This window comes from Lathamus discolor, chromosome 2, assembly GCF_037157495.1.
Source record: "Lathamus discolor isolate bLatDis1 chromosome 2, bLatDis1.hap1, whole genome shotgun sequence".
Classification (NCBI taxonomy): domain Eukaryota; kingdom Metazoa; phylum Chordata; class Aves; order Psittaciformes; family Psittacidae; genus Lathamus; species Lathamus discolor.
Genome location: NC_088885.1, coordinates 136,942,941 through 136,968,274, shown reverse-complemented (window position 1 = coordinate 136,968,274; position 25,334 = coordinate 136,942,941). Strand labels below are relative to the sequence as shown.

The 25,334-nt window shown below is 51.1% G+C and overlaps 1 protein-coding gene across 1 annotated transcript; it reads left to right on the top strand.

Annotated features, from left to right (window-relative positions):
• The first annotated feature begins 3,344 nt into the window (after positions 1-3,344).
• On the top strand, positions 3,345-16,189 carry GDF6 (growth differentiation factor 6). The gene is made up of 2 exons (XM_065669417.1): positions 3,345-3,810; positions 13,550-16,189. The coding sequence occupies exons 1-2, from the start codon at positions 3,474-3,476 to the stop codon at positions 14,407-14,409; spliced, it is 1,197 nt and encodes a 398-aa protein (XP_065525489.1). The 5' UTR covers positions 3,345-3,473; the 3' UTR covers positions 14,410-16,189.
• Positions 16,190-25,334: the final 9,145 nt, after the last annotated feature.

The window sequence follows — 25,334 nt, the reverse complement described above, 5'->3', positions numbered from 1 at the left end:
TTTAAAACTGCAGTTTTTCAGCCTCCAAATTGCTTTAGTTTGAAGAAACACATTTGAAATTAAAAAAAAAAAAAAATGAAAAAAGTTACAAAATATTCATAATGCAATTCTGACCGCAAATCTGGCCAACTTTTATTGTTAAGAAAACCAGAAAGGAAATTACTTTAAAAAATGCTATTCTTCTTTTCTGGTGGCTGCTATTATTTTACTCTACTTATTGTTGCTGCCATTATTAGGCTCTTTGCTGAGCTCTGAAGCCAGGATCCCAAATGTTTCACAGACGCTGATTCATTGTCCTGCTGCCTAGCGAGGTGCCCACTCCTGCCTGTGGTTCCCAGGTCTGCTTCCACACAGTTTCCCCAATGCCCATCAAAACCAAAACTTCTGAAGATGGTTTGATGTATTCAAGTCCCTTGCAGTGATCTGACTGTGTAGCTGCATAAGACACCATGACTGCTACATCTTCTCAGTTCCCTACACTTCGCTGTTCCCTTAAGTGATGATCCTGGTAATTATCCGTATTGAACAATGGCATTGTCTTCCGAAATGACAAGGGACACCCTGAGCAATGGGGCCTAACACTGTGAAGAATAGGCAGGAGAGCAGCACTGTCTGTTTTATGGCTGTTGCCACTACCTGCGTAAGCTATCATGTGGTGCGCATCAATGTTTAGGGGTGATAACAACCGGGTATGTGCCTCCCCAGCCCCTGTGCTGCCTGAAAGGTCACTGGAGCCAGGGGAAAGCCCTGTTGACTGCAGAAGGCTTCAAGTCAGGCTCCCAGTAGAGAATCAAGAGTGAAAAGCAGCCATCTGAGTCGATTTCAGAGAATGAGTTAAAATGTGCAAAAGCAGCAGGTAGAAATGAAATCGGGCTGATGGAAGTTGCTCTTGAGACCACTCGACCCTTGCAGCTTTGCATTAGTATGAAGCCACCTTCCCTTGGGAGAGGAGGAGGCCAAGGGAGGAAAAAGCTGAGAACAAAGAGGGAAGAGGAGAGACAGACTGCGAGACAAAGGCAGGAAGGGAACAGGCACTCTGGGAGCAGCGGGGGGACCCTGGAAATCAGCGGGGTGGGAGTGGGAAAGGGCAGCCGTGCAGCAGCAGCACTGGAGACCACAAGGAGGGGATGTGGCAAGTGAAAACAATATCAGAAAAGGAAAATAGGACAATGAAATGCAGCAGGGGAGAAAAGAAAGAGCCTGGGGGACTAGGGTTGGTGGAGAAGTTGGCGGAGAAGAAACTGGAGCTGGGCAGCTGATTAGAGATAGCAAGCAGGAGCGTGGAATAAGTGAACAGGGCACAAACGGGGCAGAAGGAAACAAAAAAAGTGATGATAAGGCTACAGAAGGAACTGGGTCATGGCAAGAAAAAAATAGCCAAAATGCTAAGTGCAGAGCAGAAAGGATGGGAGTGGCAAAGCGGGGCAGAAACAACGAAGGTGAGGCGTCAGAAAAGTGAAACCGAAGGGACAGGAGGAGGGGGGAAGGTCCCAGAGTGAAAAGCAGCCGATGAAAAGGGAGGGGAATGGTCAGGAGGGCGGCTGTGAAGCAGGGGACAATAAATAAAAGGGGGTGAAAAAACAGTATGGAACAACGTGGGAATGGTTTTGCAGAACACTTGCCTCATTTCTGCACTGTCACTGATACTCTTTTGGAGCCCTGTTTCTTCACAGTTCATCTGCCAGCACCTCACAGCACATCTATCCTGCCGGAAAGAAACTAAGGCAATGGTAGGCCTCTTCTCTAATCCAAGTTATACCATGTGCCTCACATCCACATGGTCACATCCAAATGGCTGTCTAGGGACAGCCCCTGGCACAAGCCATAACTTGTAACAGTCCTGGGCACTGTTTGGGAAAGTGCTAGCTGCTGTGGGCCAAACCCACAACAGAGCCATATGTGGAGGGCTGTGGGGAAGCGCCTGACAGTAATCTCCTTCGGTAGTGGCAATACAGCTTTGGTCACTTGGAACCTGAGTCCCTCACTTACTTTGAATGTGCTCCTCATCTCCCCTAGCATCTTTCCCCAAGAGCTGGGGAGCAGGGTGGGACTGAGCTCCCAATAAGCAAACCGGGACCTACCAGGCTAGTTGCTGGCTCCATAAGCCCTAGCTGTGTCTGCCTCATTGACTGATGTGTGTGTTGCACCAGGAGTTGTGCCAAAAGCACAGGTATAAGTTGTCCTGTCTTGGTAGAAAATGAGAAGGGGAAAGAAAAAGACAAGAAAGTCCAGTGTATGACTGCATGATCATGACATGAAGAACAGTTGTTGATAGAGGAGATGTCAAATTCAACATGGACTGAAAGCCAGATGCCCATTATTTGCTGCAGACTGATCTTTCACTGCACAACCCTCAGGCTGTAGCATCTCTTGGTGGAATAAGAGGAAAATCCACCAGTGGAAAGGTAGGAAGATGTGGAGAATGGGAGATCAGGAGAGGAGAGGAGGGAAACTCAGCACAGAGCAGAAGAAAGCAACTGGAGAAGTAAAGGAGGATGAGGAGGTCTGGAAGAAGCAAGGAGGGAACAGGACAGGTAGGGTAACACAAGCTTGTTACCATGCTTTGCCCATGGCTGTGAACCCTAGATAGATGGTTGGATGAAATTGTTTGGAGATATGACACCAGTCTTACATGAGAGGATGCACCTCTGAAAAGCCAAACGAAAAGGGGTGGGTGAATCCTCCTGCTTCTGCTCCACTGCTGTCTTCTGCATGACCAGTGCAAGAAGAATATTGTGCCCTGCTCCCAGGAGCTCTTCTGCCTGCCCCATCCTGCTTACCTTGCCAGCACTGCCTGCCCAGCGCTGCATTTTCCCAGGTCCTGGAATGTGCTCCTCTCAGACTGGTCCCTTCATGGTGGCTTTGCAAATTTTGAGAGAATGAGAATTGTCTCCACCTCTGCCCCAAGGCTGCCCACTAACTGGGCCCTAGCGCACTCCAAGGTGAGACCCCCGCTTTCCACCAGATTCTCCTTCTTGCAAGACCCCTGCTCTGTGGCAAGTTCTTGCTCACATAGCCAGGGGAACACGAAGGATATCAAGCAAGACCGCTAGCATTGCATGAGCCTGCCCTCACCCGATACTGCAGCACCCAAGGGACACCTGAACACGCCAAAGCATCGGCCAGTTGACGAGGAGCGGTACCCGAAGGGTTGCAGCAAGGCACGCAGCATCTTCCGCGGGCCCTCATGCCCCCTTCCCACGCGGAGTACGCAGAGAGGAGAGGGGAAAGGGACCCCCGAGCGCCCGTCAGCGGGGTGTCCCGCCCCGCGGGGCGGGCTGGGTGCCCCCACGGGGCGGTCCGCGGCGGGGCGGTACCCACGGGGCGGGGCGGGCTGCTCCGGGCCGAGCCCGCCCGGGTGCAGTCCCCGCTCCGCGCCGCGCCGCCGCGCAGTCCCCGCGCCGCTCCGTGGGCCGCCGGAGCCTCACGTCGGGCCGCCCTCCTCTTCCTCCCCACCGCCGCCGCCTCTCGCTATGAATGCACGCCGGGCCCTGCTCTCCGCCGCCTTGCTCGCCAGCGTCCTCTGGGATTTACCTTGCTGCCTCCCGGCTTCCCTCCCCACCGCCTCGGCGCTCGCCGCCTCTTCCAAAGGCGGACGGGGCCGCAGGGTGCCGCGGTCCCCACGGGAGAACCGCCAGCGGCAAGGCGGACACGCCGTGGGCCGGGCGTTCCCACGGGCGGAACCCCACGAGTACATGCTGTCTCTGTTCAGGACTTACTCCATCGCAGAGAAACTGGGCATCAACGCCAGCTTTTTTCAGTCGTCCAAATCCGCCAACACCATCACTAGTTTTGTAGACAAGGGACTAGGTAAGTTCTGTCCCTTATCCTCCCTCACGCCCCTCACCGTCCCTCCGGGGCTACGTGCGCCCCTTCCCGCAGCGTTCTGCAGTGCGAGGCTGCCGGCCCGCGGAGTCTGGCGCTGGGGAGGTGGGGAGCGTGCTGCACTGGTCGCTGGTGTTTCCTGCCCCCTCGGTATCGCAGAAAAGTGGATCTTTCGGTAAATGGCAGCGTCGCGTTGTTTTAGTTGAGGGCGAGCCCACGGTGCGGGTGTAGCGCCGTGAACTGTCCCGCAGCGCTACACCCGCACCGCGGCGGCCGCAAATGCTGCATGCGAGAAATACGCGTGCTCCTCCCCGAGTCGTCACAGGATGGTGGGAAACCCTCCCCAGCTTTGCAGGCGCGTTTTGGGTGTAAATGCAACCTCGGGGGAGAAAAGAAAAAAAATCGCTCTTCTGGTTTCTTTGCGTCTGTCGGAGAAAGGATCGCTCTTATCGCCGCGGCTGTAAGGCAAATAGAAAGTTCAAACTGACCGAGGGCAAACATTTGCTGCCTAAAGCTGCTCTCGCCTAGGGTCGCTTTATCGGGTTTACCTGGAAGAGTACCAGCCGTTTGGAAGCACTGGGGCTGGGACGTAGCCGGCTCCGCTTGCGGGGAGGCAGCCCGGAGCCCAGGTAAACGCCGGACCCGCGCTCCTCTGGGCGGCGCGGACCCGCCGTCTGCTTCGGGGCTGCATCCCGAGTCCGCTGAGCAGGGGAAGGCTGGTCCGCAACAGTCCTGTCCAGGACCGGCAGTGGGGCAGCTGCCCCGCGCCCGCGGAGGGGGGCAGAGGACGGGGCGGGCGGCGGAGCCCGGGACAGGCCGGGCCCCAGGCCTTGTGCCCACTCTCGCCGGGCAGCACCGGTACCGCGGGGCTCCCGGGACTCCCCCTGCGACCTGCAGCCCCGGCCGGGGTCCTGCTTTGTTTTTCCCTCGTTGTTTTATCGCTAGTACCGGGGCGGCGGGTGCAGGTTTCTCGGCGATCCGGAGGAACATTTCGCTTCCCCTTTTTTTCTCTTATTTCTTTTCCATTACCCTGGTTTGTGAGCCATTAAGGACAGACTAATTAACAGGTTCCTAATGCGTGCTGTGCATTCTTTCCTTCTCCCCCTCTCCCATATCTGAAGACCCACCCCTCCGCCCGCCCCCAGCGAGACCCTGCCCGTGTACCTGCCGGCGGCTGGCAGCGGCTTTCCCCCGGGACCCAGAGAGTTGAGCACGCCGACCTCCCCTCTTCCAGCAGTTTTAGGGCAAAACGCAGCGCCGGGAAAACCGCACGGCTCCCCTCAACTCCAGGAGCCGCTCGCTACCCTAACCGAACCCCAACCACCCCCTCTGCTTTCCCCCCCGTTCGGAGCTTTCCATCTCCTCTCGGACCCACGGCCTTACGGCCATCCCCGGCTCGGGGCCGTTCCTCGCCGCGGAGGGAGCGCGGCTGGGCTCTCCCCCCACCCCCCCCCCGCCCACCCCCGGTGCCCGTCGCGCCCCTCGGGGCTCGGGAGGATGCGTGGAAGCGCCCGCAGTGGGTGCTCGCGGTCGGGAGCCCCCGGGGAGGAGAGGGGACACTGGGGTTCGCCTTCCGCTGTCGCCGTGCGGAGGTTGTTGTTTTTCGTCGCTGTTAAACGAAGGGGGGGGAGGAAGAGGTCTCGCTTTCTAGAAACAGGGTTTGCAAAGTTCAGCGGTCAGAAGGAGCTGGCCCGCGTTCTCCGCCGGGAAGGAAACGGGGTGCTAATTCTACGAGCCGCGGGGAACTAGAGCCGTGCTCAAGATCATCTTATTCTTGATAACGAGAAGAAAGACAGTTAATTTAACAAATTTAGCTCATCTCGCTGCATGGGAGATTCTACTCCGGGGGAAGTGATTTGCTAACAGAAGTCCTGGTTTGATTAAGGAAAAGCCTCACTTTTCCCCATTGATTTTGATTTGATGTGTCACAGACTGTGACCTTCTGCTGGACCTTCTGAGGGTTGCTTAGCATCGAGCCACTGATTGGAGTATTTCAACTCAGTGATCTAATTGAGTGTTCATGTCATAACATATCAAATATTGTCTAGTCTCCCATAATGAAGCGGACCAGCCAATGGCACATCACCAAAAAACTTCAAGAGAGCTTCCGTTCCTCTGAAGTGGTAGCTATTTTACTGCCCACCTCCCCGTGGGCTCCTAGCCCAGTTAATTGGCGAGCTGGAGTTGTGCTGATGATGAACAGTCTTTGCTCAGTGAAAGCGGGAAAGGGGAGGGGAAGTTTCTGTCAATTAATTTGCAGGCAATATAGCCGACCAAATTAACCCAATTAGATGGGCTGCTCTTTACCTAAGCGGCAGGACCGGGGGAGGCGGCGGTGGACGTCCCTCCTGCCCTGCCCGCACGGCATCCCTCAGAGCAGGATTTCGGGGGGACAGCAGCTCCGAGAGAAGCACGGAGCAGCTTTTAGTCCTGCCTGCCGAGAAATACCCTTACCGCACGGCACGGGCTGCTGTGCCTGCGTGCCCGTGGGAGCATCCATTGGGACAGGTAACGCGGCGTCGGCTCCTGTCCGTAACGGCCCCGGGACAGCCTGGCCCAGTGCCCTCGGCGGCTGAGGGTGCGGAGACCAGCACCGGCCAGGCACCACTCTTCCCCGCCGCTCCTTGCTTTCTTTCCCGCTTGGAGCTAGGAAGATCGCTTTCAGGGCAGCTCGAGAGAGAGGAAAGCCTCACTACAGCGTTATATATACATATATATACATACATATTTTCCCACACCCCCCATGTGTAGGAAAAGGGCGCAGAAAGGAGGGAAGGATTTGCGATTCCCACTTCTACACCCCCTCCCGCCCCCCACTCGCTTCCCCTTGTTACGGTCGCAAGATCAGACAGGACCTAGCTGAATGTAGGAAAATTACTGTTGGCACATGAAGTAACTCATTAAAACGCAGATGGTGCTCTCGCTGGCCTCAGGACCCCCAGCATTGGAGCTCCACAGTAAGGCAGGACAATTAGGAGCTGCAAGGACTCCACCAGGCAGGGGGGAGAAAATAGAGAGAGAGCGGGAGAAGGGACCTATAAACAAGCAAATCCACAGCTAGCAAGAAACACGGCACGGCTCGGGACAAACCAAAACCAAAAAAAGAAATAGCCAGGATGCGATGAGCGCGATTTTCAAAAGGATCTCCCGCGGGAAGCGGATGCCTCAAGGGCCTTTGCCTTCCGCATCTGCGGAGCTGCCCGCAGCGGCGGTACCGCACCGGGCTCCTGTGTGCGGAGCTTTGAGCTCAGCACCCAAGGGATGAGGAATTCGAAATGGGTCTAGACCGTCTCCTTCTTCCCTCCCCGCTTTCTTTGTGCCGTTTCGTGATCCAGTCGAGAGGCAGCTGGTTCAGACGGGCAGGGGTCCGGCCGTTGTTATTTCTCTCTTGCCATTAGGGTCGGGAGGGGGTGAGGACGGGAGGGCAGGACGAAAGGGGGATCCCGTGTGCAGAAGCTGGAAACTGCCCGGCTGTGCATGTGTCAGAGGAAAAGAGAGTAAATCCCACTTGAAGTTCATCTAGTGCAACATGTTTATGCAAAACAGCGGGTTTCTGGGTGGACCGAAAGCTGCAATGTAGTGTAATCTGCGCAGCGCCTTTGCCCAGGCAGTGTTGTCGTTGGCAGAAGGAAAATGAAATATAAGCAGGGAAGTATTTTAATGGGGAAGGAGGGAATTCACAACTGTTAATTATTTGGTGACCTTGTATTCGATTTGTTTGAGCCTCTTATAAAAACACTAATGCAAACCAGACGGCCGGAGTGCGGCGGCGAGCAGCCGCTTCTCATCCCCGCCAGGGGCCCGGGTAAAGACCTGGTGGCCCGGCCCGGCCCAGCGGAGCTTCCGCACCAGCGGAGCCGGCAGCGCTGGGCAGGCGGCGGAGAGAGCGGGTTGCGGCTCCGCGCTGCTGCGCCGGGGGGATCTTGAGGGTCTTTGGGGTTTCATTCCCCTCGCTGCGGCAGCTGCGGGAGGGAGCGGAGAAGAGCGGGAGGAACGGGAGCCGCGGCCCCTCGTCTCTCCCCGTTCAATACCCGGGTTTTCGGAAGGGGGTGGGGTGTGGTTATTATTTTGTTTGGGTTCTTTTGTGCGGGGGTTGCACAGCGGGGAGGGCGGTCAGGGACAGGCAGAGCACTGGGGGACGCAGCCCGCGGAGCTCGGCGGGGCGGTGCGCGGCCGCGGAGCTGCTCTGCTAACGGGAAGGAGTCATTAAAGCCTCTCAAGCCATTGCGGTGGCTCTTCTGGGACCCGATCCTGATATTTTAATTTGACTTTTTAAATCCAGAAGCCCCTCTGCGGGGCTTGCTGAAAGATCGCGTTCAGGTTTTTATTAGCAGTATTTAATTTTGGTTTTGGTTGTTGGTTTTGAGGACGGTAGGACCGAGCTTTCCCCTTCGCAGTTGTTTATCTTCAGCCGCCCGCGGGGCGATGCTGTGCCGCAGCCTGTGCTGGTCCTGACCGGGAGCCGAGCAGCCGCCCTGAGCCAGCCCGGCCCTGGACGTTCACTCGCCCTCCTTGTTCTCCTCTTTGCTCCGTAGTCCTATAGAAAAAGAAAAGCAGCTAATCGCAGAAATGCTCCTTTCTTTGCGATTTCGGTTCAGGCTGGAACTGAGGTTGACCGTCGTTCCGTGCACAAAGTCTGGTTTATGAGCAAAAGGGGACGTTTCGGTCCTGGCTAGCTGTGGCTAGATCGGCGTGTTGTGTTGCTGTATTCCACACACGTCGCTCAGAAATATCCCCCAAAGCGTCCCCTCACTCCATTTCTTAGCTCCGAGGGCTGGGAATATTCAGTCCGATTTTCTCAATAAGAATACTTTTGGAGGAATGATTTCTCCTCGATCGAAATATTTCGGGCAGTGAAACCGCCGGAAACGGGGAAAGAGAAGAGGACTCGGTTAGTATCTGTTAAAGCAGGTAGAATCTCTCTGGGGAAGCCCTTCTCCGCCTAGGCGTATCTCCCGAAGGGATGAGGACAGATGAGGGGTCCGGAGCCCCGCGGGATGCCCCGCGGGTGTTGCCACGGTTCCTCTGCACCCGAGGGCCGAGCGTCGCTTGCGGTACCGGGAAGCGGCGGGAAGAAGCGGCCTTCGGAGGCAGCGGGAGCGGGGCAAGGGCAGGCAGCCTTCCGCACAGGGACGGGGAAGCGGTGATCAAAGGTGTATCGCAGCCAGGTCCCTCCCCGCTCCGTCCGAAAAAGAATTTAAAGCAAAAGAAAATAATGATGGAAGCAGCCCTCCATCAGCCCGCTGGGGTTTTGACAGGGTTGGGAAGGCGTCCGAGGAAGGTGTGGTCTTTCCCGGTTACTCGATAGAGAGGCGAACGAAACATTTAAACCTAATCACTCTGTGTAACAAAAAACCGCGGCGAGGCAGGCGCTGGGAGATGCGGAACTGAAACCCGGAGAAATACCACACATGGAGAGTCTGTCCCCCGCTTCCACAGCTCGGGTAATGCTCCGAAAGAGATACCTGTCAACCCTGCGACTCTGCAGACAACGCGTGGGCAGCCCCTCTCAGTTAGCGGGGATATATGTTTTAATTTCCAGATTACTGTTGAGAGAGCGCCTGCGAAGGTTCTTTAAACTGAAAATGTGCTTTTGGTTTGCGAGTTTAAATATGGCTTGAAAAAGAATTTGGGAATGGGAAAATTCTTCTTCAATGTGGTTTGGGTATAATTTGCAGTGATGTAAAGTTAAGATCTGAGCCCTGATGAATTGGCAGGGAGCCCAGTACCTGATCCGCCATGAAAAGGGAAATTTCGTGTAGCCTTCGTTAACCCCCCGCTCTCCTCAAAGCCCCGGCTGCCAGCGAGAAACCGAGCCCGGGCAGCGGGAGAGGCTTCGCACAGGGAAACGTACCAGCCAAGCCATTCATTTACCGTGGAGATGATAAACCCGCCACCACCGCGCAACGGAGGGAAGCGGGGGGAGAAGGCAAGAGGCGGAGGAAGGGGGAGCCTCGGTTCGGCTTCGTCCGGCTCTGCCCGGGTTGCGCAGGGCTCGCTGGCTGCACGGAAGCTTTTGGAAGGGCAGAGCGGAGCAGGGCTGCCCTCGTCATCCGCCGCGGACACACGCTGAAACTCCAGAGAGATATACCCCCTGCTTCTCCCGCTCCGTCCAACTCCCAGTATTTTATCTTCTCCAGAAAAAAATAAACAACGGAGAGTCGAAAAAAACCTAATGCATACAGCGTAACTAGCATTCAGCTAAATTAACGTTGCAAATACAAACACACCTCTCTGGTGCATTTCCCACAATGTGCCTTTCATCAGCCAGGATGGATGTGACATGACTTTGCTGCTCTCTCCGAGTATTTCGGTAACGGGAATAACGGTAATGACAGCCTCAACCGGCCCGAGAGAAAGGCAGATCTCGAACTGTCTGTGAGAAGCCCCGGGTTTCACCCCAGCAGCTCCTTGGATCGAAAGCAAAACTGAAGAGGACAAGCCCCCTTGCATGTGTGCTCGTCTCACGGAGAGGAGGGAAGAGTCCGGGTATCCCCACGCTGTCGCCGCTGCCGTTCTTTGTATGCCGGGAGAGCGTCAGCTTGGCTGGAACAAAGGGTTCCCAAACCAGACCGGTCTTTCTCCGGCTTGCGGAGCTCCGGAGGTACCGTTTTGCCTCCCCGCCCTCCGCTGCTTTTCCCACCCTCTCGACAGCGCTGGGAGCGAGCCAGTACTGGTTTAGGATTATGTATTCATCTGGAATTATTAAGTTACGAGAGTGAATAAATAGCTTTTATCTGATCGGATTCAAAGCTGCTTATTTGAAACAACCGGCAGCCCTGCCCCTTTTCGGAGAGAGGAGCGGGAGCCGGCAGCTGCAGTGGGAGTTTTCCAGCGCAGAGTCGTGCTGCCTGAGCCCAGCCTGGGGACCCGCTTGCCTGGGGTCACATTTCTCTGCCATTCTGCTGTGTCCCCAGCGTGCCATGCCACCGAGCCAGCCGGAGTCGTCGTGCGACTCTTTCAACCTCCGCCAAGCTGGAGATTCATAGGATGCTGCTGGGGAGCGCGTTATAGGCGCACCCCCTGAGCAAGCCCTTGGCACTCGCAGGACCGGAGCTGGTTCTTTCCGTCCCCCCTCTTCCAGCCGTCCTTTCCGAGGCATGACAGGGGTCTGCACACCCTTAAACAGCTTCAGCAGCGGGGACCCAGGGGAGTTCAGCGTCTCCCCGTCTCCCTCCCTTCTAACCCGCACGCCGAGATGTCACCCCCGAAGGGGCTGCCTCACAGCCATCCGCCTGTGTGGGGGTTTCCCGGGGGTGGGGAGCTCGCTGCTACCCCTGTGTCCCCCTATCCCCCGGGAAAGGGCTGTCCTCTCTTCCCCAGAAAGCTTGGGCGGCCGGACAGTGACCCTGCTCCTGCACCCTGGCAGGAATGCGGGGTCCCCACGGCAGGGGCACGGGCCGGGAGTAGGACGGGGAGGAGAGGAGGAGTGGTGTCTGCCCCCGAGGGACAGTGGGCTGGAGGCAGCACTACCCCACCTCCACCGTATCGCGACAGAGAACGAAAGCGGGCGAGCATCTCTCTTTGAAATCAATCCTGACACCCCCTGTCTCTCTCCAGAAAAGAGATGGCTTAAAAGTGGAGCTGTGCCCAGGCCCAGCTCTGCCCACACCCCAAAGCCGGGGGTAGGCGCTGATCTGGTTTCTTCGACGGTCGCTGGAGCCGCTGGAGGAAGGCAGGATGCAGCTCGAGGGTCCAAGAGACCCGTCTGCACCATGTCGGATGCCCGGGCATCTGACAGACGCTGGGCACAGGGAAAACCAAAGGCGAGGAGAAGGAAGAAGGGGACCCGAACGTTCTTGCCCGAGGGATGCACATCCCCTCTTTCTGAATGCCCCAGTCCTGCCCGGAACCCCCTCGAAGAAGGAGACAATGGCTCCAGAGCTCTCCTGAGCTCCCGCATCCAACTCTCTCAACCCAGCCCCCGGGCCTACTGGCCCAAGCATGTGCAAGGGGGAAAACACCCTCAAATCCACAAGCGACCCATGGGCCAAGCCCTGCTTCATCCTTGCAGCGCTGCCGAGATCGTCCAGCTCTTCAGGGCAGCTCTCGCTGGATTTCACTTTCCTTTCCAGCCGCTCCATAGAGCAGCTGCTGTCGTCACCTGCGGCTGTGACAACATTTTTCGGGTCGTGTGTATGTTTCTTACAGACTCCCTCCGCGCCCCGCGGGAGGGGTGAGCGGCCGGCGGGCTGCCTCTCGCTCCCGTCTCTGCGCTTCTCGCCGGGGAAGGAAATCGCTGATCCAGAGGCGGGAGGCGGGGGCCGGGATGCGGCAGGCCCGGGATGCCTGGAGGGTCTGACCCATTTTCAGGACCGGGTGCCGGAGGGGGTGCTCCGGCCCCTCCGGATCCCTCCGGAAGGGTCCGGCTTCGGCTCCTCTTCCGAACCGACCCTCAGGGGCAAGGCGGGGACAGCGGTCGTGCTCCGGCCTCCTCGCCCCGCGGACAGGGCAAGGGTGCGGGGCCCGACGGACACCCAGCTTTGCAGCCGGGGGTGCCCGGTGTGGCAGGGTCCGGGGGAGCGGCGCGGCCGGCGGACGGGCTCCCCCTTGGGTCCTGTGGCTTGGCCGCAGGGCAGGTCTTTTGCCCAGCAATTCCCCCTGGCACTGCTGCACTCCACTTTCCATCTCCCTCTTGGCGTGTGGGGAACGCAGCGGACTTTCGAGCATGCTAATCTGCTCTGAAGCACATTAATCCGCACTGATTTTTACATTGCCGTGGCGAGTCTGAAGGTCTTGGTTTGCATAAATCATCCCCGTGTTCCTCCTGCCCTGCAGGAGGTTCCCCCAGATATGTCAGGTATAACCGAAGTTGTGCAATACAGTGATTAAAATCGCAATGACCTTTGATATCAATAAATAACAAAGGGCTTTAGTCTCAGTTTCTACCCCTGGAGCGGGCTGAGCTTGGAAAAGCGGCCATGGGCTGCTGAACAGAGGCTCCAGTGACACTTTTACTACTGAGATCTACACAAGCTTTACTAGCTTCTGGGGAAACCCAGGGGCTTTGGGAATTCTTGTATTTGCTGGGTTGTAAACATTTTATTGGAAAGCAGCTCAGGGGAATCTGGTTTGCTTTCTGCACTGCACTGCGTACACCAATGTGTCAAAAAAGAAGTCCAGGTTTTTCTTTTGGACGAGAATATATATGCGTATATATATGTGTGTGTGTGTGTGCAATGTACACAAGCACACAAACACTGACGGTCCCACACTGGTGGCGGGGCTGATGGGCAGAAGATGTGCATGGAGCAGGGGCTGCCTCTGGTGTGGGAGAACAGTCCTACATGTGGTGCGGGTCCTTCCACACCTCCTCTCTCTTCCACCTTCTTCCTTTTCTTCTTCTCCTTCATTCTTCCTCTTCTTCTCATTTTTCTCCTCCCTTCGTCCTCTTTTTCTTTCTTCTTGTTCTCAGTGTTCTTGGTCGCCTTACTTCTTCCACTTTCTTCTTCTTCCTTTCTTCTTCTCTTTCTGTTTCCCTCTTGATTCTTCCTTCTCCTTCTTCTTTTCTCCGAGTTCCTCCTTCTCCTTCTCCTCCTTATTTCTCCTTTTCCTCTCCCTCCCCCAGGACCGACTGAGCCCCGGCTCCCGGGGGAGGCCCGGTTCCCGGACCGGAGCGGGCCCGGCGGGTGGCCGGGGGGTTGGCGGGCAGGAGCTGCCCTCGGAGACCTCTCGGCAGATCCCCCCTGAGCGCAACTGACTGTAATTATTTTTTATCTCGCAGACGATCTCTCGCCCGCTCCCTTGAGGCGGCAGCAGTATGTGTTTGATGTATCGACCCTCTCGGAGACGGAGGAGCTGGTGGGGGCCGAGCTGCGGCTCTTCCGCCGGGCCTCCCGCTCCCGCCCGCCGCCCGCCGCCCCGTTACACATGCAGCTCTTCCCCTGCCTGTCACCGCGGCCTCTGGACTCCCGCGCCCTGGACCCCCGGGCGGCCCCGGCCGCCGACTGGGAGGTCTTCGACGTGCGGCAGGGCCTGCGGGAGCAGCGGCCGTCGAAGCGGCTGTGCCTGGAGCTGCGGGCCTCGGCGGGCCGCGGGCCGCCGCGCTGGCTGGACCTGCGGGCCCTGGGCTTCGGGCGCCGGCCGCGGCCGCCGCAGGAGCGGGCGCTGCTGGTGGTCTTCACCCGCGCCCGGCGGCGGAGCCTGCTCGGGGAGCTGCGCGCGGAGCTGGGCGCGCCGCCGCCCGCTGCCCGCCGGCCGCCGCCCCGGCGCCAGCGGCGCACCGCCTTCGCCAGCCGGCACGGGAAGCGGCACGGGAAGAAGTCCCGCCTGCGCTGCAGCAAGAAGCCGCTGCACGTCAACTTCAAGGAGCTGGGCTGGGACGACTGGATTATCGCCCCGCTGGAGTACGAGGCCCACCACTGCGAGGGGGTCTGCGACTTCCCGCTGCGCTCCCACCTGGAGCCCACGAACCACGCCATCATTCAGACCCTCATGAACTCCATGGACCCCAGCTCCACCCCCCCCAGCTGCTGCGTCCCCACTAAATTGACTCCCATCAGCATCCTCTACATCGACGCGGGCAACAACGTGGTGTACAAGCAGTACGAGGACATGGTGGTGGAGTCCTGCGGCTGCAGGTAGCGGGCGGGCACCCGTCGGGGCTGCGTCTGGCGGAGAAGCGCCGGCGGTGGCGAGCGGGGACGGCCCGCGCCCGCCCGGAGCGGGCTCGGCGTGTAGGGGAGGGGCGGGCGCCGGTGCCTGAGGTGGCGGCGGGCGTCGGGCAGCGCCTGCCCTTGACCACCGTGCGGGGAAGGGAAGGAGGGCAGAGCAGGCGGCCGGGCCCCGCCGGGTCCCTTCCCCTCTTCCCCCTCTCTTCCTCCCTCCCTCCCTCCCTCCCTCTCTCTCCCGGGGTTTATCTGGCGATCTGTCCTCTTCCCTCCAAAGGTGAAGGCAATTTAACAAGTACAAAAAGAGTCGGGGGAGGGAGAGGGAACAGACCGAGCCCTCTCTCTGAAGTTGCTCTGAAGAGGGCTGCTTCATTTCTGCCCTCTCTCTTTCACATTCCTGCAAGCTTACCAGCCAGAAATAGCCTCCGGCCCCCACCCCCAAAGGAAAAAAAAAAAGAAAGAGAAAAGTTTAAAAAAAAAAAAAAAAAAAAAGCTCGAGATTGTAATTACCAGTTAGGTTTTATTTTAAGACAGCAATGAAAAACTGTGAAGAGCGAAGTGTTACAGAAAGCACAACCTGGGTGAATGGCAAGGAAACTCCCTCGGATTTCAGGACAGCGCAAGGATGCCATTGCCAGGTCTCTAAGTAGCTCTAGCTCGGCAGCCCTCGCAACCTGCAGCAGTATTATACGCGAATGTTGTGCTGGAAAAGGCGTTCTAAGTAACATTCCTGTTCCTTTCCCGCCTTTGGTCTCAGCTGCGGCTTCACCTGAGGAAAGTGCACTTCGAAGCATGCCTAGCCCTTTCTTAATGTAACTGTTATGTTCGTAGTTTTAGGCTTTCCCCCACTGATTTTCAGAGTCGTCTTATCTGGTTTTGCAGAGCTGGTGGAGAAAAGAAAAAAAAATAAAAAAAGAGAAGAGAATAATAATATAAAATGCTAATAAAAAGACTCGACCAGGAGCAATAATTTAAAATGCACATTTTGCTTTGGATGCACTGTTGTTCATATAAAAGTTGTAAATATTTGTTTATTTAAACAGACTGAAAAGTGCAAAATGGAGATGAACAACATGCATTTCTTTTTTTTTTTTTTTAATGTACAAAACATTATATGCACTCGAAATGTTATAATTTCTAATATTTTTAAAAGTTTATATTTGAGTTGTACAGAATTAAGCATTAATCAAATATTTCATCCTTACTTAACATTATCGTTTCCTGAAGATATTATTGCAAGATTTAAATTCCGTGCTAATAATGGAGAAAAGAACTTTTTTTTTACTGTCTACCTCACTATAATGCAAGTATTTACAACTCGAAAGTTATCTGAGGTAAATTAATATTCAGACCATTTTTACAATACACCTTTACTGGACGGTACTACAACTATTACTGTATTATTAAACATTTTGTTTTTCAAAAAGTCAGCTTGCTTTTATATGTTTTATTATTTGGTTAAGTAATGCTGAGTTCTCAAGTAAACATTAGCTCCAGTTCTACAAATGCTGCAGAGTTGAGTTGGAGCAAGGGCCGCTTGGAGACGTACCTGAAACCGTTCCTCCTGTCTGAAGACTTTTTGTACTCTCACAAGATCTTTAGTTTCGTCTTTGGTATATGCTGGTGGCTCAGAGCCGCATTATGTTTATATGCATATCATGCAATGATTACTGTAAGTGGGAGAACGCATTAAGGGGAAAAATTCAGACAAACCTTTGTAAATCTCATCTGTACCGGGTACGTTTATATACACTGTATGATGCTGATGAGCAAAAGACAATGAATGTTTTATAAATGATATTTATTTTGATGCAATGGGTAATCTATTTATTAAATATTTCTTGGCTATCTCTTAGATAATGAAGAACTATTAAATAAGTAGCTGTTTCAGTAAGAGAAGGATTCCCCTCCTCTCTTGCAGCAATGCATGCGGAGAAGGTGGTGTAGGCAGTGTGGGGGTTCTTGGGAAAAAAAGTGCCTCATCTTATATGCAGAAGGGCTGAAAGAGATGCTCACCTTGTGGAATGTGTTGAAAACAAGGTTCTTTTCATAGAAAGTGGATTTTTTTTTAACCTTATCACAAGATCTGATCACATTTTTGCCTGGCCAGCTTTCACCCCCTTGGACTGGTGCTTGAACAAAGGATTGCAGAATCATGCCCAAGTGTTTGAATAGCAGCAGCTGAGAGATCTGTAGAAGACTCCAGCTTTAGAGCTGGTACAATTGCCAGAGGAATATTTCTTTTTAATACTTACTAGTGTTTCAAGTTCATGACTAATAGTAGATTCGGAAACCACAGCTTTAAAAACAGCCTTAGTTTTAAAGCTGGGTTTACTGTTTGGAGTGGTGTGAACTTTGGTTGCTGCTCTGACAACACTGGTTCAGTCTTCTGCTATGGATGAAGCTCCCTCTCTCTTTAAGAAGGAAAGCAGTGGGCAAATGATGCCTAACAGGCTGCAGTATGCTCTCTGAGGAATGGTAACCAGGATCCATAAGATGCCATCCCCTGGAAATGAACATTGAGTGAATCATCTTTTTATTTTGCTGCCTGGTGAGCAAATGCATTATCACATGTACAGACAATGCTTTGGCTAAAACCAGGCACTGAGATTTTCAATGCAGTTTCCTTTCCATGTAAAAACCAGCATCCCTGCTATTGCAAGACTACATTGCACGCTTGGTAGCAAGCTGGTCTGTCACTGAGGCATCCGTTCTGCTCCGCCTCAGATGTGGCTTTGGGGAACTTCATCAGACAAAGTTCAACTGTGGGAGGCCTAAGAAATCTCTCCTGAAAGGAAGTCCTCAAAGAGGCAACAGAGAAGACATTGCTGTCTTGGATGTACAGTACAGAGCAGTTTGTATCTTCTACATTAGCTGATTTTTTGGTGACCTCTTGAATGGCCAGAAAAGGTTTGAAAGCCATTTGTCCCAAATGTCTGATCTATACTTGTTAACTTTTTAAGGGCAGTGAGAGAGCTGAAGAAAGGCAAAAACAGTCAGGATCTGCATTACCTGCTTTGGAGGCAAACCTTTCTGATTTTACTTACTGAGAGAGAGGGAACACTGGCTTTCTGAGTGTGTGCTCTGTACGCTACAGCTAATATAACATTATCTGAGCCCGTTTTGGCAAGTCTGCTCTTCCTAAAGATGGGATCACCGCTCATTTCCTTTTTTAGGTCTGCAGTATTCTTTCGTACAAAACTGAGAAGGAGTGGTATGGTGCTGAGAAGGAGAAGTGAAAAGATACAGCAAAGCTGATGGATGGTCTTTCCTTCCTTGCACCTCCTTTTCTTTCGCTCACCCTGCCCCCAAGAGCTAACTAGTAAACTGAATGAAAAATAGCAGTAATTATTTTTTCAGCTTTTGCCACAAATACTGCAAGCCTTTGTTACAGAAAACCCCAAATATGGAAATTCAGCAGATGCACAGCTCAGATCTCCCTGTCCTGCCAAAGTAATATGAATTTTCGTTTCCATTTCTCAACTCTCCATGCTCAAAATCATATTTAAAAAGGGGAAACGATTTCTTTTGTTATGCTGCTGGCCAGAAGAGGGAGCAGAATCTATGAAGTAGTGGGAATAGACACCAGCAGACAGCAGGCAGCTGAAGTCGGTCTAGCTCATGGTGTGGTACGTATCAAAAGACATTACACGGTTCATCCATTGCATTGGCTGTGTTGCTCAAATGCAAGAAAACCGCTGGCTCCTCTTTGACGTATAGATATACATTGGAACAGTTAAATTCTGAATATGCGAATGGAAAAATTAGTATGGAGCTTAAGCCCTAGTTTTGTAAAGACTGCTTCTTTTTGGACCACAGACTCCCTCTTGCATGGATTGATTTATGGGAGGGGTGTATTTCTGAAAGTGAATTTTGTGGTAGAATGCTGGAACCTCCCCCAGGAAGAGCAGATCCAATCTTCTTTATTACCTGCATGCAGATGAGAGGTTGGTCTGTTCACTGAAATGTATGAATTAATCATGTTTATTTTTAACACCTCAGTGTTTAACCTCAAGTATCACCTGAGGGACAGAGTTGATCACATTGTATGAAATATCTGCCTTCATAATCTGTTTGCTTCAGAAGCACATCTGAAGCTTTAAGGAAGTCGAGTGGCTGAACTTCACCTTTGTCAATCATTCAGATGCTGGGCAGCAGGACAGCAGATTTCAATAGCATGTAATTTGTTCTCTCACGTAGGAGCCATGTGCTATTAAGGAGTATCCTCCCCTTGAGTGGGGTCCTTTTGTCAGCGTTGAGCTATATTATACGATCAGATTTCCAAATATTTGTTCTTGTTTCTTTGCAGTGTCAGACCTGTTGTAAACTGAGGATGTTCCAGCTGTTCACAATTGTGAGGGAGGAGAGTCAACAACTCCTGTGCTCATCATCTCCCTATTCCTTGATGACTGCAGCCTTGAAAAGTACCACTGTTGTAGTTAATATACATTCCTATATAGTGTATCATACTGCTGGGAATTAGAAAAGGTTCTCCCAAGGTTTTATCCAGAGCTAATTTTGCACATCAGCCTGACACAGAGTATTGGATCCTATATTTGCCCATGTGCTAGCATTTTGACAAATCTAGCATTTGTTTAAACCATGAATGCTGTCAGCCCTCTCTCTGAAACTGAGAAGCCTGAAATTGGACTGGGGACTTTTATCCCACAAGACCACGTTCCTAGTAACAACTTTCTGCACCATTTTTTATGGAGACCCTTAGAAGAATCTCTATAGAATCACCAAATCATTTGTGTTGGAAAAGACCTTTATGATCATTTCTATGAAGCATTGCCTGATCACTGAAGAAACATTGTTTTTCAGAACATGAGAGTTTTATTACCAGAGACAAATGAGTGAGAAGACTCTGAGGACACCAGTTTTCGATTGGGTGAGCAGCAAAGATCTCAGGTGAATAAGAAAACTGAAGGACTGGTTGACAACTCATTTCTGCAGTGGAAGGGGAAATTGCAGGAGGGCCATAGAAGAGCAAAAGGGATAACGTAAGGGCACACTGCCAAACATCTGAGATGTCTTTGCACTAATGCTGGGAGTATGGAGAATAAACAGGAAGAACTGGAAGTCTTGGGACACAACAAAAGCTACAGTTTAATCAGCATCACAGAGACGCGGTGGAATAAATTGCAGCACTTCAATGTTCGCAGAAAGAGTATAATTTGTGTAGGAAGCAGGCAGGAAAAAAAGGAAGAGTATTATCTGGTATATTGGGAATGTGTAGAAGGCCAGAAAGGGGAGAGACAGAGCTGTTTGAGATAAAATTGAGAGGTACTGTAAAGCTCTACTAAAGATTACTTAATGAGGAGGAGGAGGCGGAGGCCAATGTCATGTTTTTTGAGTAACTACTGGGAGTGTCCTGAGGATGTGAGGTAGTGGTAAAAGAAGACTTTATCTAACCAGATATCTGCTGTAAGAAAAACAAGCAAGCAAACAAAAACCAACAAAACCCCCAAACCAACAGCACAGACAGTTCCTCAAGATTTTGGAATGTGTTGGAACAACTTTTTGTTTTGAAGAGTGGAGGCATTTACAGGAGACATGGCTAGATAAGCTATGATAGATATAGCTAATAAAGAGAAACTTGCTAGAAGACAATTTGAACTCATACATCTGTGGAAAAGGAGGCTCGAGAGGAGGAGAGCAAGACGAAATGACTCTTGTAAGGCAAACTTCCTCGTGTTGGGGAACTGATAGGGAAGGTTTGCAGGGAGGAACCAAAAGGAGCTTAAGGAAACAGGCAGTTTGGAAGAAGTCCTTATTTAAAGGTTCCATAGGAAGCTATCCTGCTGGCAAGGAGGACAGCATCGGAAGAAATCAGGGGGTCTGAGTCAGGAGCCACTTGGTTAAACTTTTTATCAAAAACCCATCATACAAAAAGTGAGCAAAGACACTGTATTAGGAAAAGTAAAAGAGAAGGGCTGAAGTATATAGAATGCAAAAGGGACCAGAAAAATAAGTAAGAAGAAAGAAAAGAATTATCACTTCATAGAGATGGTAAACAAATGACAAATAACAGAGCAGGCTGAAGTGTGAAACAGCTTCTTTGCAAGTAGGGGACACCTGATGTGAGAGGCTGAACACATTTAGAGCTAGCAAAGGAACTGAAATGCAGGCCCCAGAAAAGAAGGAACATTTGAGTACTGCAGGAAGTTCTGGGGACATTTGCTCTGACATAATTAAAGAACTAACCACAATGATTTATGAAATATTAACGAGTGTATTTAAGAACACACAGAAGAATTAAGAGGCACCAAAAATTACGTATCAGCCAACCTGTCTCAGATATCTCAAATACTTTGAGAACTACTGCAGAAAATTCAAGTACTTCATATAATGGCTACTGCAGAATGATAAGGTGATAAAATCATCCAACATGAGTTTATCCAGAACAAATCATATCCAAATGGTCTAATGTTCTGCTGTGATAAGAGTGAAATGTAACTCAAGCACTTAAGAAAATGGGTTTCCAAATGATCTTGCTACATTAAAGGAGCAGCTTGACATAAGTACAGTGAAATGTAATAGCAACAAATGCAAAATACTACGCCTGAGGAAGGATAACCTCAAGCATAAGATGTAAATCTGGCTACATTAATGGTTCTGCAAGAAAGAAACTGGAATGATTTCTGAATATGACATAATAAATGATGCTGTTGCTCAGGATATTTTAGAATATAACAACTGGGATATTAGATGCCAGAAATACCCCATGGTGCTTTGGTTTAATGAGGGCTCAGGCAAAGTTTTGTGTCTGGTTTTAGGGATTATATTTTTGCAGATCATTTTCTGATGTCTTCTGGACCATTGGTGGTCTGCTGATCACAGACTGACTAACAAGGCCTGGGACCTAAATATATCTAGGCATGACAGATAAGTATGTAAGACTGGACAGCTCATGGTCCACAGACAAGGCCTTCTACGTTTTCTTTCCCTCTATTATCTGAGAAATATTTTCAAATACACCTACCGGGATGGGCCTTGCTTGGTTCCTTGATATCAAAAGAGGAAGAAGTGGAGCTCCCAGGGACTCTGCACGGAGTGCACACAGTGAATGAGTTCGTTTCATCACAAACTGCCTGAGACTGAGGAGAACTGGATGCCGTGGTACTCCTAAAAACTGTTATGCACTCATCTGCAATTAACTCCCTTAAGAAATACAAGCCTGAATTTTGCTCTTAAAATAGGAAAAGGGGGATTTATTGCAATGCCTATTGTGGCACCTAAACTGGGCAGTAGTCCTGCTGGGATGTCATTAGTACTGAGCAGAGTGGAATAAATGTCTCCCATAACTTTATGTAAGGCATTCAGTTTAATACAGTCGGCTGAATGCTTCAGAATGAGAGAGACCCTTTGTTTGCTCTCACTCCAGTGGAGTCCTGTGCTGGATGAGAGTCTCTTGTTGCCATCATAAGCCAGACAATGGCTCATGGCATGACAACAATGTGCTGTTTTGATGGGCTTCTGTGAATTCAGCAGGCATGTTCTCCTGTAGATGCCAGTGCTGGCCAGCAAAGTCTCAAACCTCAATCTCCACCAGTTATCTCCACTTCCCAGCAGATATTCTGCAGCCAGCACTGCTGTGTCCTGCATCTGATTCCCGAATACTTTTCAGTGACTGGGTTTTGTGTCCTCAAGAGTTTTAATCTGCCATTGCTGTTCTGTTTGTCATTTACTACTCATTTTGGTTCAGATGAGGATCTCTGGAGAGGAGTTTTGGTCCTTATTGTGATCAGCCAGACACAAGCAATAGAAAGCTCTGTTCCATCTTGAACCAGAAACCTTGCAAATCTGAGGGAAAGTCATTCTGGGATGTGTCTGCAGGCCCATGTATTTAGTGAACTAAATACAGTGTACCTGGTAATCAGCCCCTTCACATGTATCTTTCATTAGTGGAGAAGATCAGCATCCAATATGACACAGGCTCCCAAATATTAGTTGCTTTATTCTGTTAATTTAAAGTCAAATAAATGACTACCACCATCCAGAGCTGGAATTCTGTAAAATGTACTCCTGTCCCTTTTTGTCAATACCCTATGAGCAGACTCTTTTCATTGATGGTGTTGAGGTTGTACAGACCCTTGACTATTGGCCATTTGCTGGTTCCTTCTGTTCTTTTAGACTAGAGTCTAAAAACCTGTTTAACCTGGGATGTACCTCTGCCAAAGGCTGGTCTGCCGGGTGGCAGTGCAAACTAATCCGCCATTAATGAAACAGGCAACAGAGCCATCAAATGAAAAGCAGCTACAGCAAGTCCAAAAGAAAGGTTTTGCGAGAGAAAGAGGCAATAAACAAGGAGTGTTCATCATTTAAGGAATTCACAAGTATTTCTGACTTCACATTTCTTCCTAAGGAGGAATGGGCCTCCTTAGGAGAGGATAAATGCCTGAGGGGGTGAGGCAGATGGGATCACCCTGGGGCCATTAGAAGAGTGGCAAACAATTTGAAAGCATTCACATTTTCTTGAAAAAACACAAGAAACACTTTGTGTTACCTGGTTGACTTGTCATAGCAGTTGTCCTGGGCAAGGGGAAGCTGTCTTCAACAGGCATGAAGATGTTCTGTATTTTACTATACTTCTCAGTGCTATAGTATTAGAAATTGCTGAGACATCTACTCTAGCTGTTTCAGTGTTTTCACCATTAAAGATGTGAAAGGGCTATAGCAGCCTAGAGAAAGCCCAAATGATGTACTCGTACATATCATGCTTTGTACGGCTTTGTAGTCCTAGCATGTCTGCTTGTATCTCTTGTTCCGGGTTCTGCTCTGTCCACTCTTAGCAACCAAGGACAAACTCTTTGGTGCGAACGTGGAATTTATGTCAGGTGACACAGCCTAGGAGTGATGTCTTCTTCTCCTATAACTTTGGTTCAGGTCTTTTCTGCTTGTGGCACAAGTTTCACCAGAAACTCCAGGGCGTTTAGGCTCATAGCTTAGCAAGAGGGTTTTGTTTTGTGCAAGGAAGTATATGCATTCAAATTCAAAGCAGATTGTTTTGTGCAGTGTCAAATTCTGTGCAGATGGAACATGATATGATATGTTGAAGTGGGATATATAGCATATGGCCATAATTCAGAGAAACACATTTCTCCAGCTGTATACCTGCTATTGAGTTGGAAAACATGTGTCCTGCATTCTGGTAGACTTCTACCAGAACAGTGAGAGGACATGAAAGACAGGTCATTCATGGTATTGAGTATGAGCTAATACAGAATCCCAAGGGTTGGAAGGGACCTCAAAAGATCATCTAGTCCAACCAATACTTCCACCTATCTCACTGTTTTCATAGTGTTGTTCAAAACTAAGCCTCCTGTTGTCACAACAGGCAAAGTACATCTGAAAAAGAAGTTATTGCTGAGCTCTGCACCCCCAGGTACATGCTGAGAAGCCAACATGTGCAAATAGGCTGCAGCATTTTGCAGGGTTGTGACTTTGGGCTGGCATGACCATGCCTTCTTTCCCATCCCTAAGGGAAGAAAAGCCCACACTGCCTCAGGGTGCAGCACTTCTTCCAGGCAACAGCCCATGACTCATGGGTTCCGGGGATCCCCAAGGGTGCAGCACCCAGCCTCTCGTTCAGCCTTGCTGGGACACCACAATGAGTGACTGGATTGGAGTGATTGATGTCTTTGGGTGAGGGACTGCCGTTCTGCCTGGCTCCTGTATGGCCTTGCAAGGTGTGGGCATCATTTTACAGCATCCCTAAGCTGGCAGGAGCTGAGCTGTATGTGGCAGACCTATTCCTTAAGGAAAACAGGCCCAAGGAGAGGTGAGCTGTAAATGACTTAAGCTGTATTAATCATCAACTTATGCCTCCTGCCAGGCAGAGGTAGCCTATGTGTGCACTTTCTTCTGTGGTTCAACTGCTAAATACCTTGTGGTCAGATTCATGAGTAATTACCTGCCTCAGCCTACTTTTAAATAATGAAGCAAGTATAGGCCATAGCCCTGGAGTGATCCATCCTTTTCAACGCTGCGTTTCCTGCCTGCTGATCACACACTCTGCTCCCCTGCACCCATCCAGGCTCTGGCATCGCCCCGCTCCATGCCAGCCAAACACAGCTAGTAAATAACCATCCTTCTCCTTTGCTTAGGCTGACAATACTCCCGTCTCACACCCTTTCCTCTGCTTTTTCTTTTGCAGACTGTTTTGCACTTAGTTTTACCTTCAAGACCTTGTGCAGCCGCTTACCAGTCTGGATGTTGTGGTTTCTCAGGGCACAGTCCTTCAGCCCCCTCAGAGATCAGCTCGTTCCTCTTGTCTCTCCCTCTCCCAGTTGTGGCTTTGTCCACATTAGTGGCCCGTCCTACTCCCAGATCCCATCTCTCATCACTGTCATAGCTGTAGAAAAGTGCATTTTCTTCAGGAGCACTGCACCCTTGAAATTCTGTTAGATCAATTTACCTCCCACCGCAAGACTAGCCTGGCAAAGTGCTAATAGTGAAGGTAGAGGCTGTCTCTACTGCGCAAAAATGTTTTCCCCATTGTGTTTTTTTTGCTTTCTCATTTTTACTGGCTACAGTTTTTACGCTGCAAAGCTCTTCCCTCCAGTTGGAAAAGAGAGATTTCTAAGGAGAGTGAAAGGGATCTTTATGTGGGAAAAATATCAATGAAAGCAGAATTCGTGTGTTGGTATTAAAGAAGCTTTTGCAAGGATGGAGGTAAATTACCACTTTCTGTGGCTTTTCATCTCTGCCTTCTCCATTTTTTCAAAACCAAACACCAAGCGAAATAAGAAAAGGCAAAGATCTAAAAACTTCAAGTAGTTTTTATAAACTGAGTGACATTTTCAGCCGCATGGCAACCCTCCTCATCCCAGACTGGTTGTAGGGTTTTTATTTCTTGCAAAATCAGTGGCTGTTCCTCTCTGCAGCAGGAGCTGC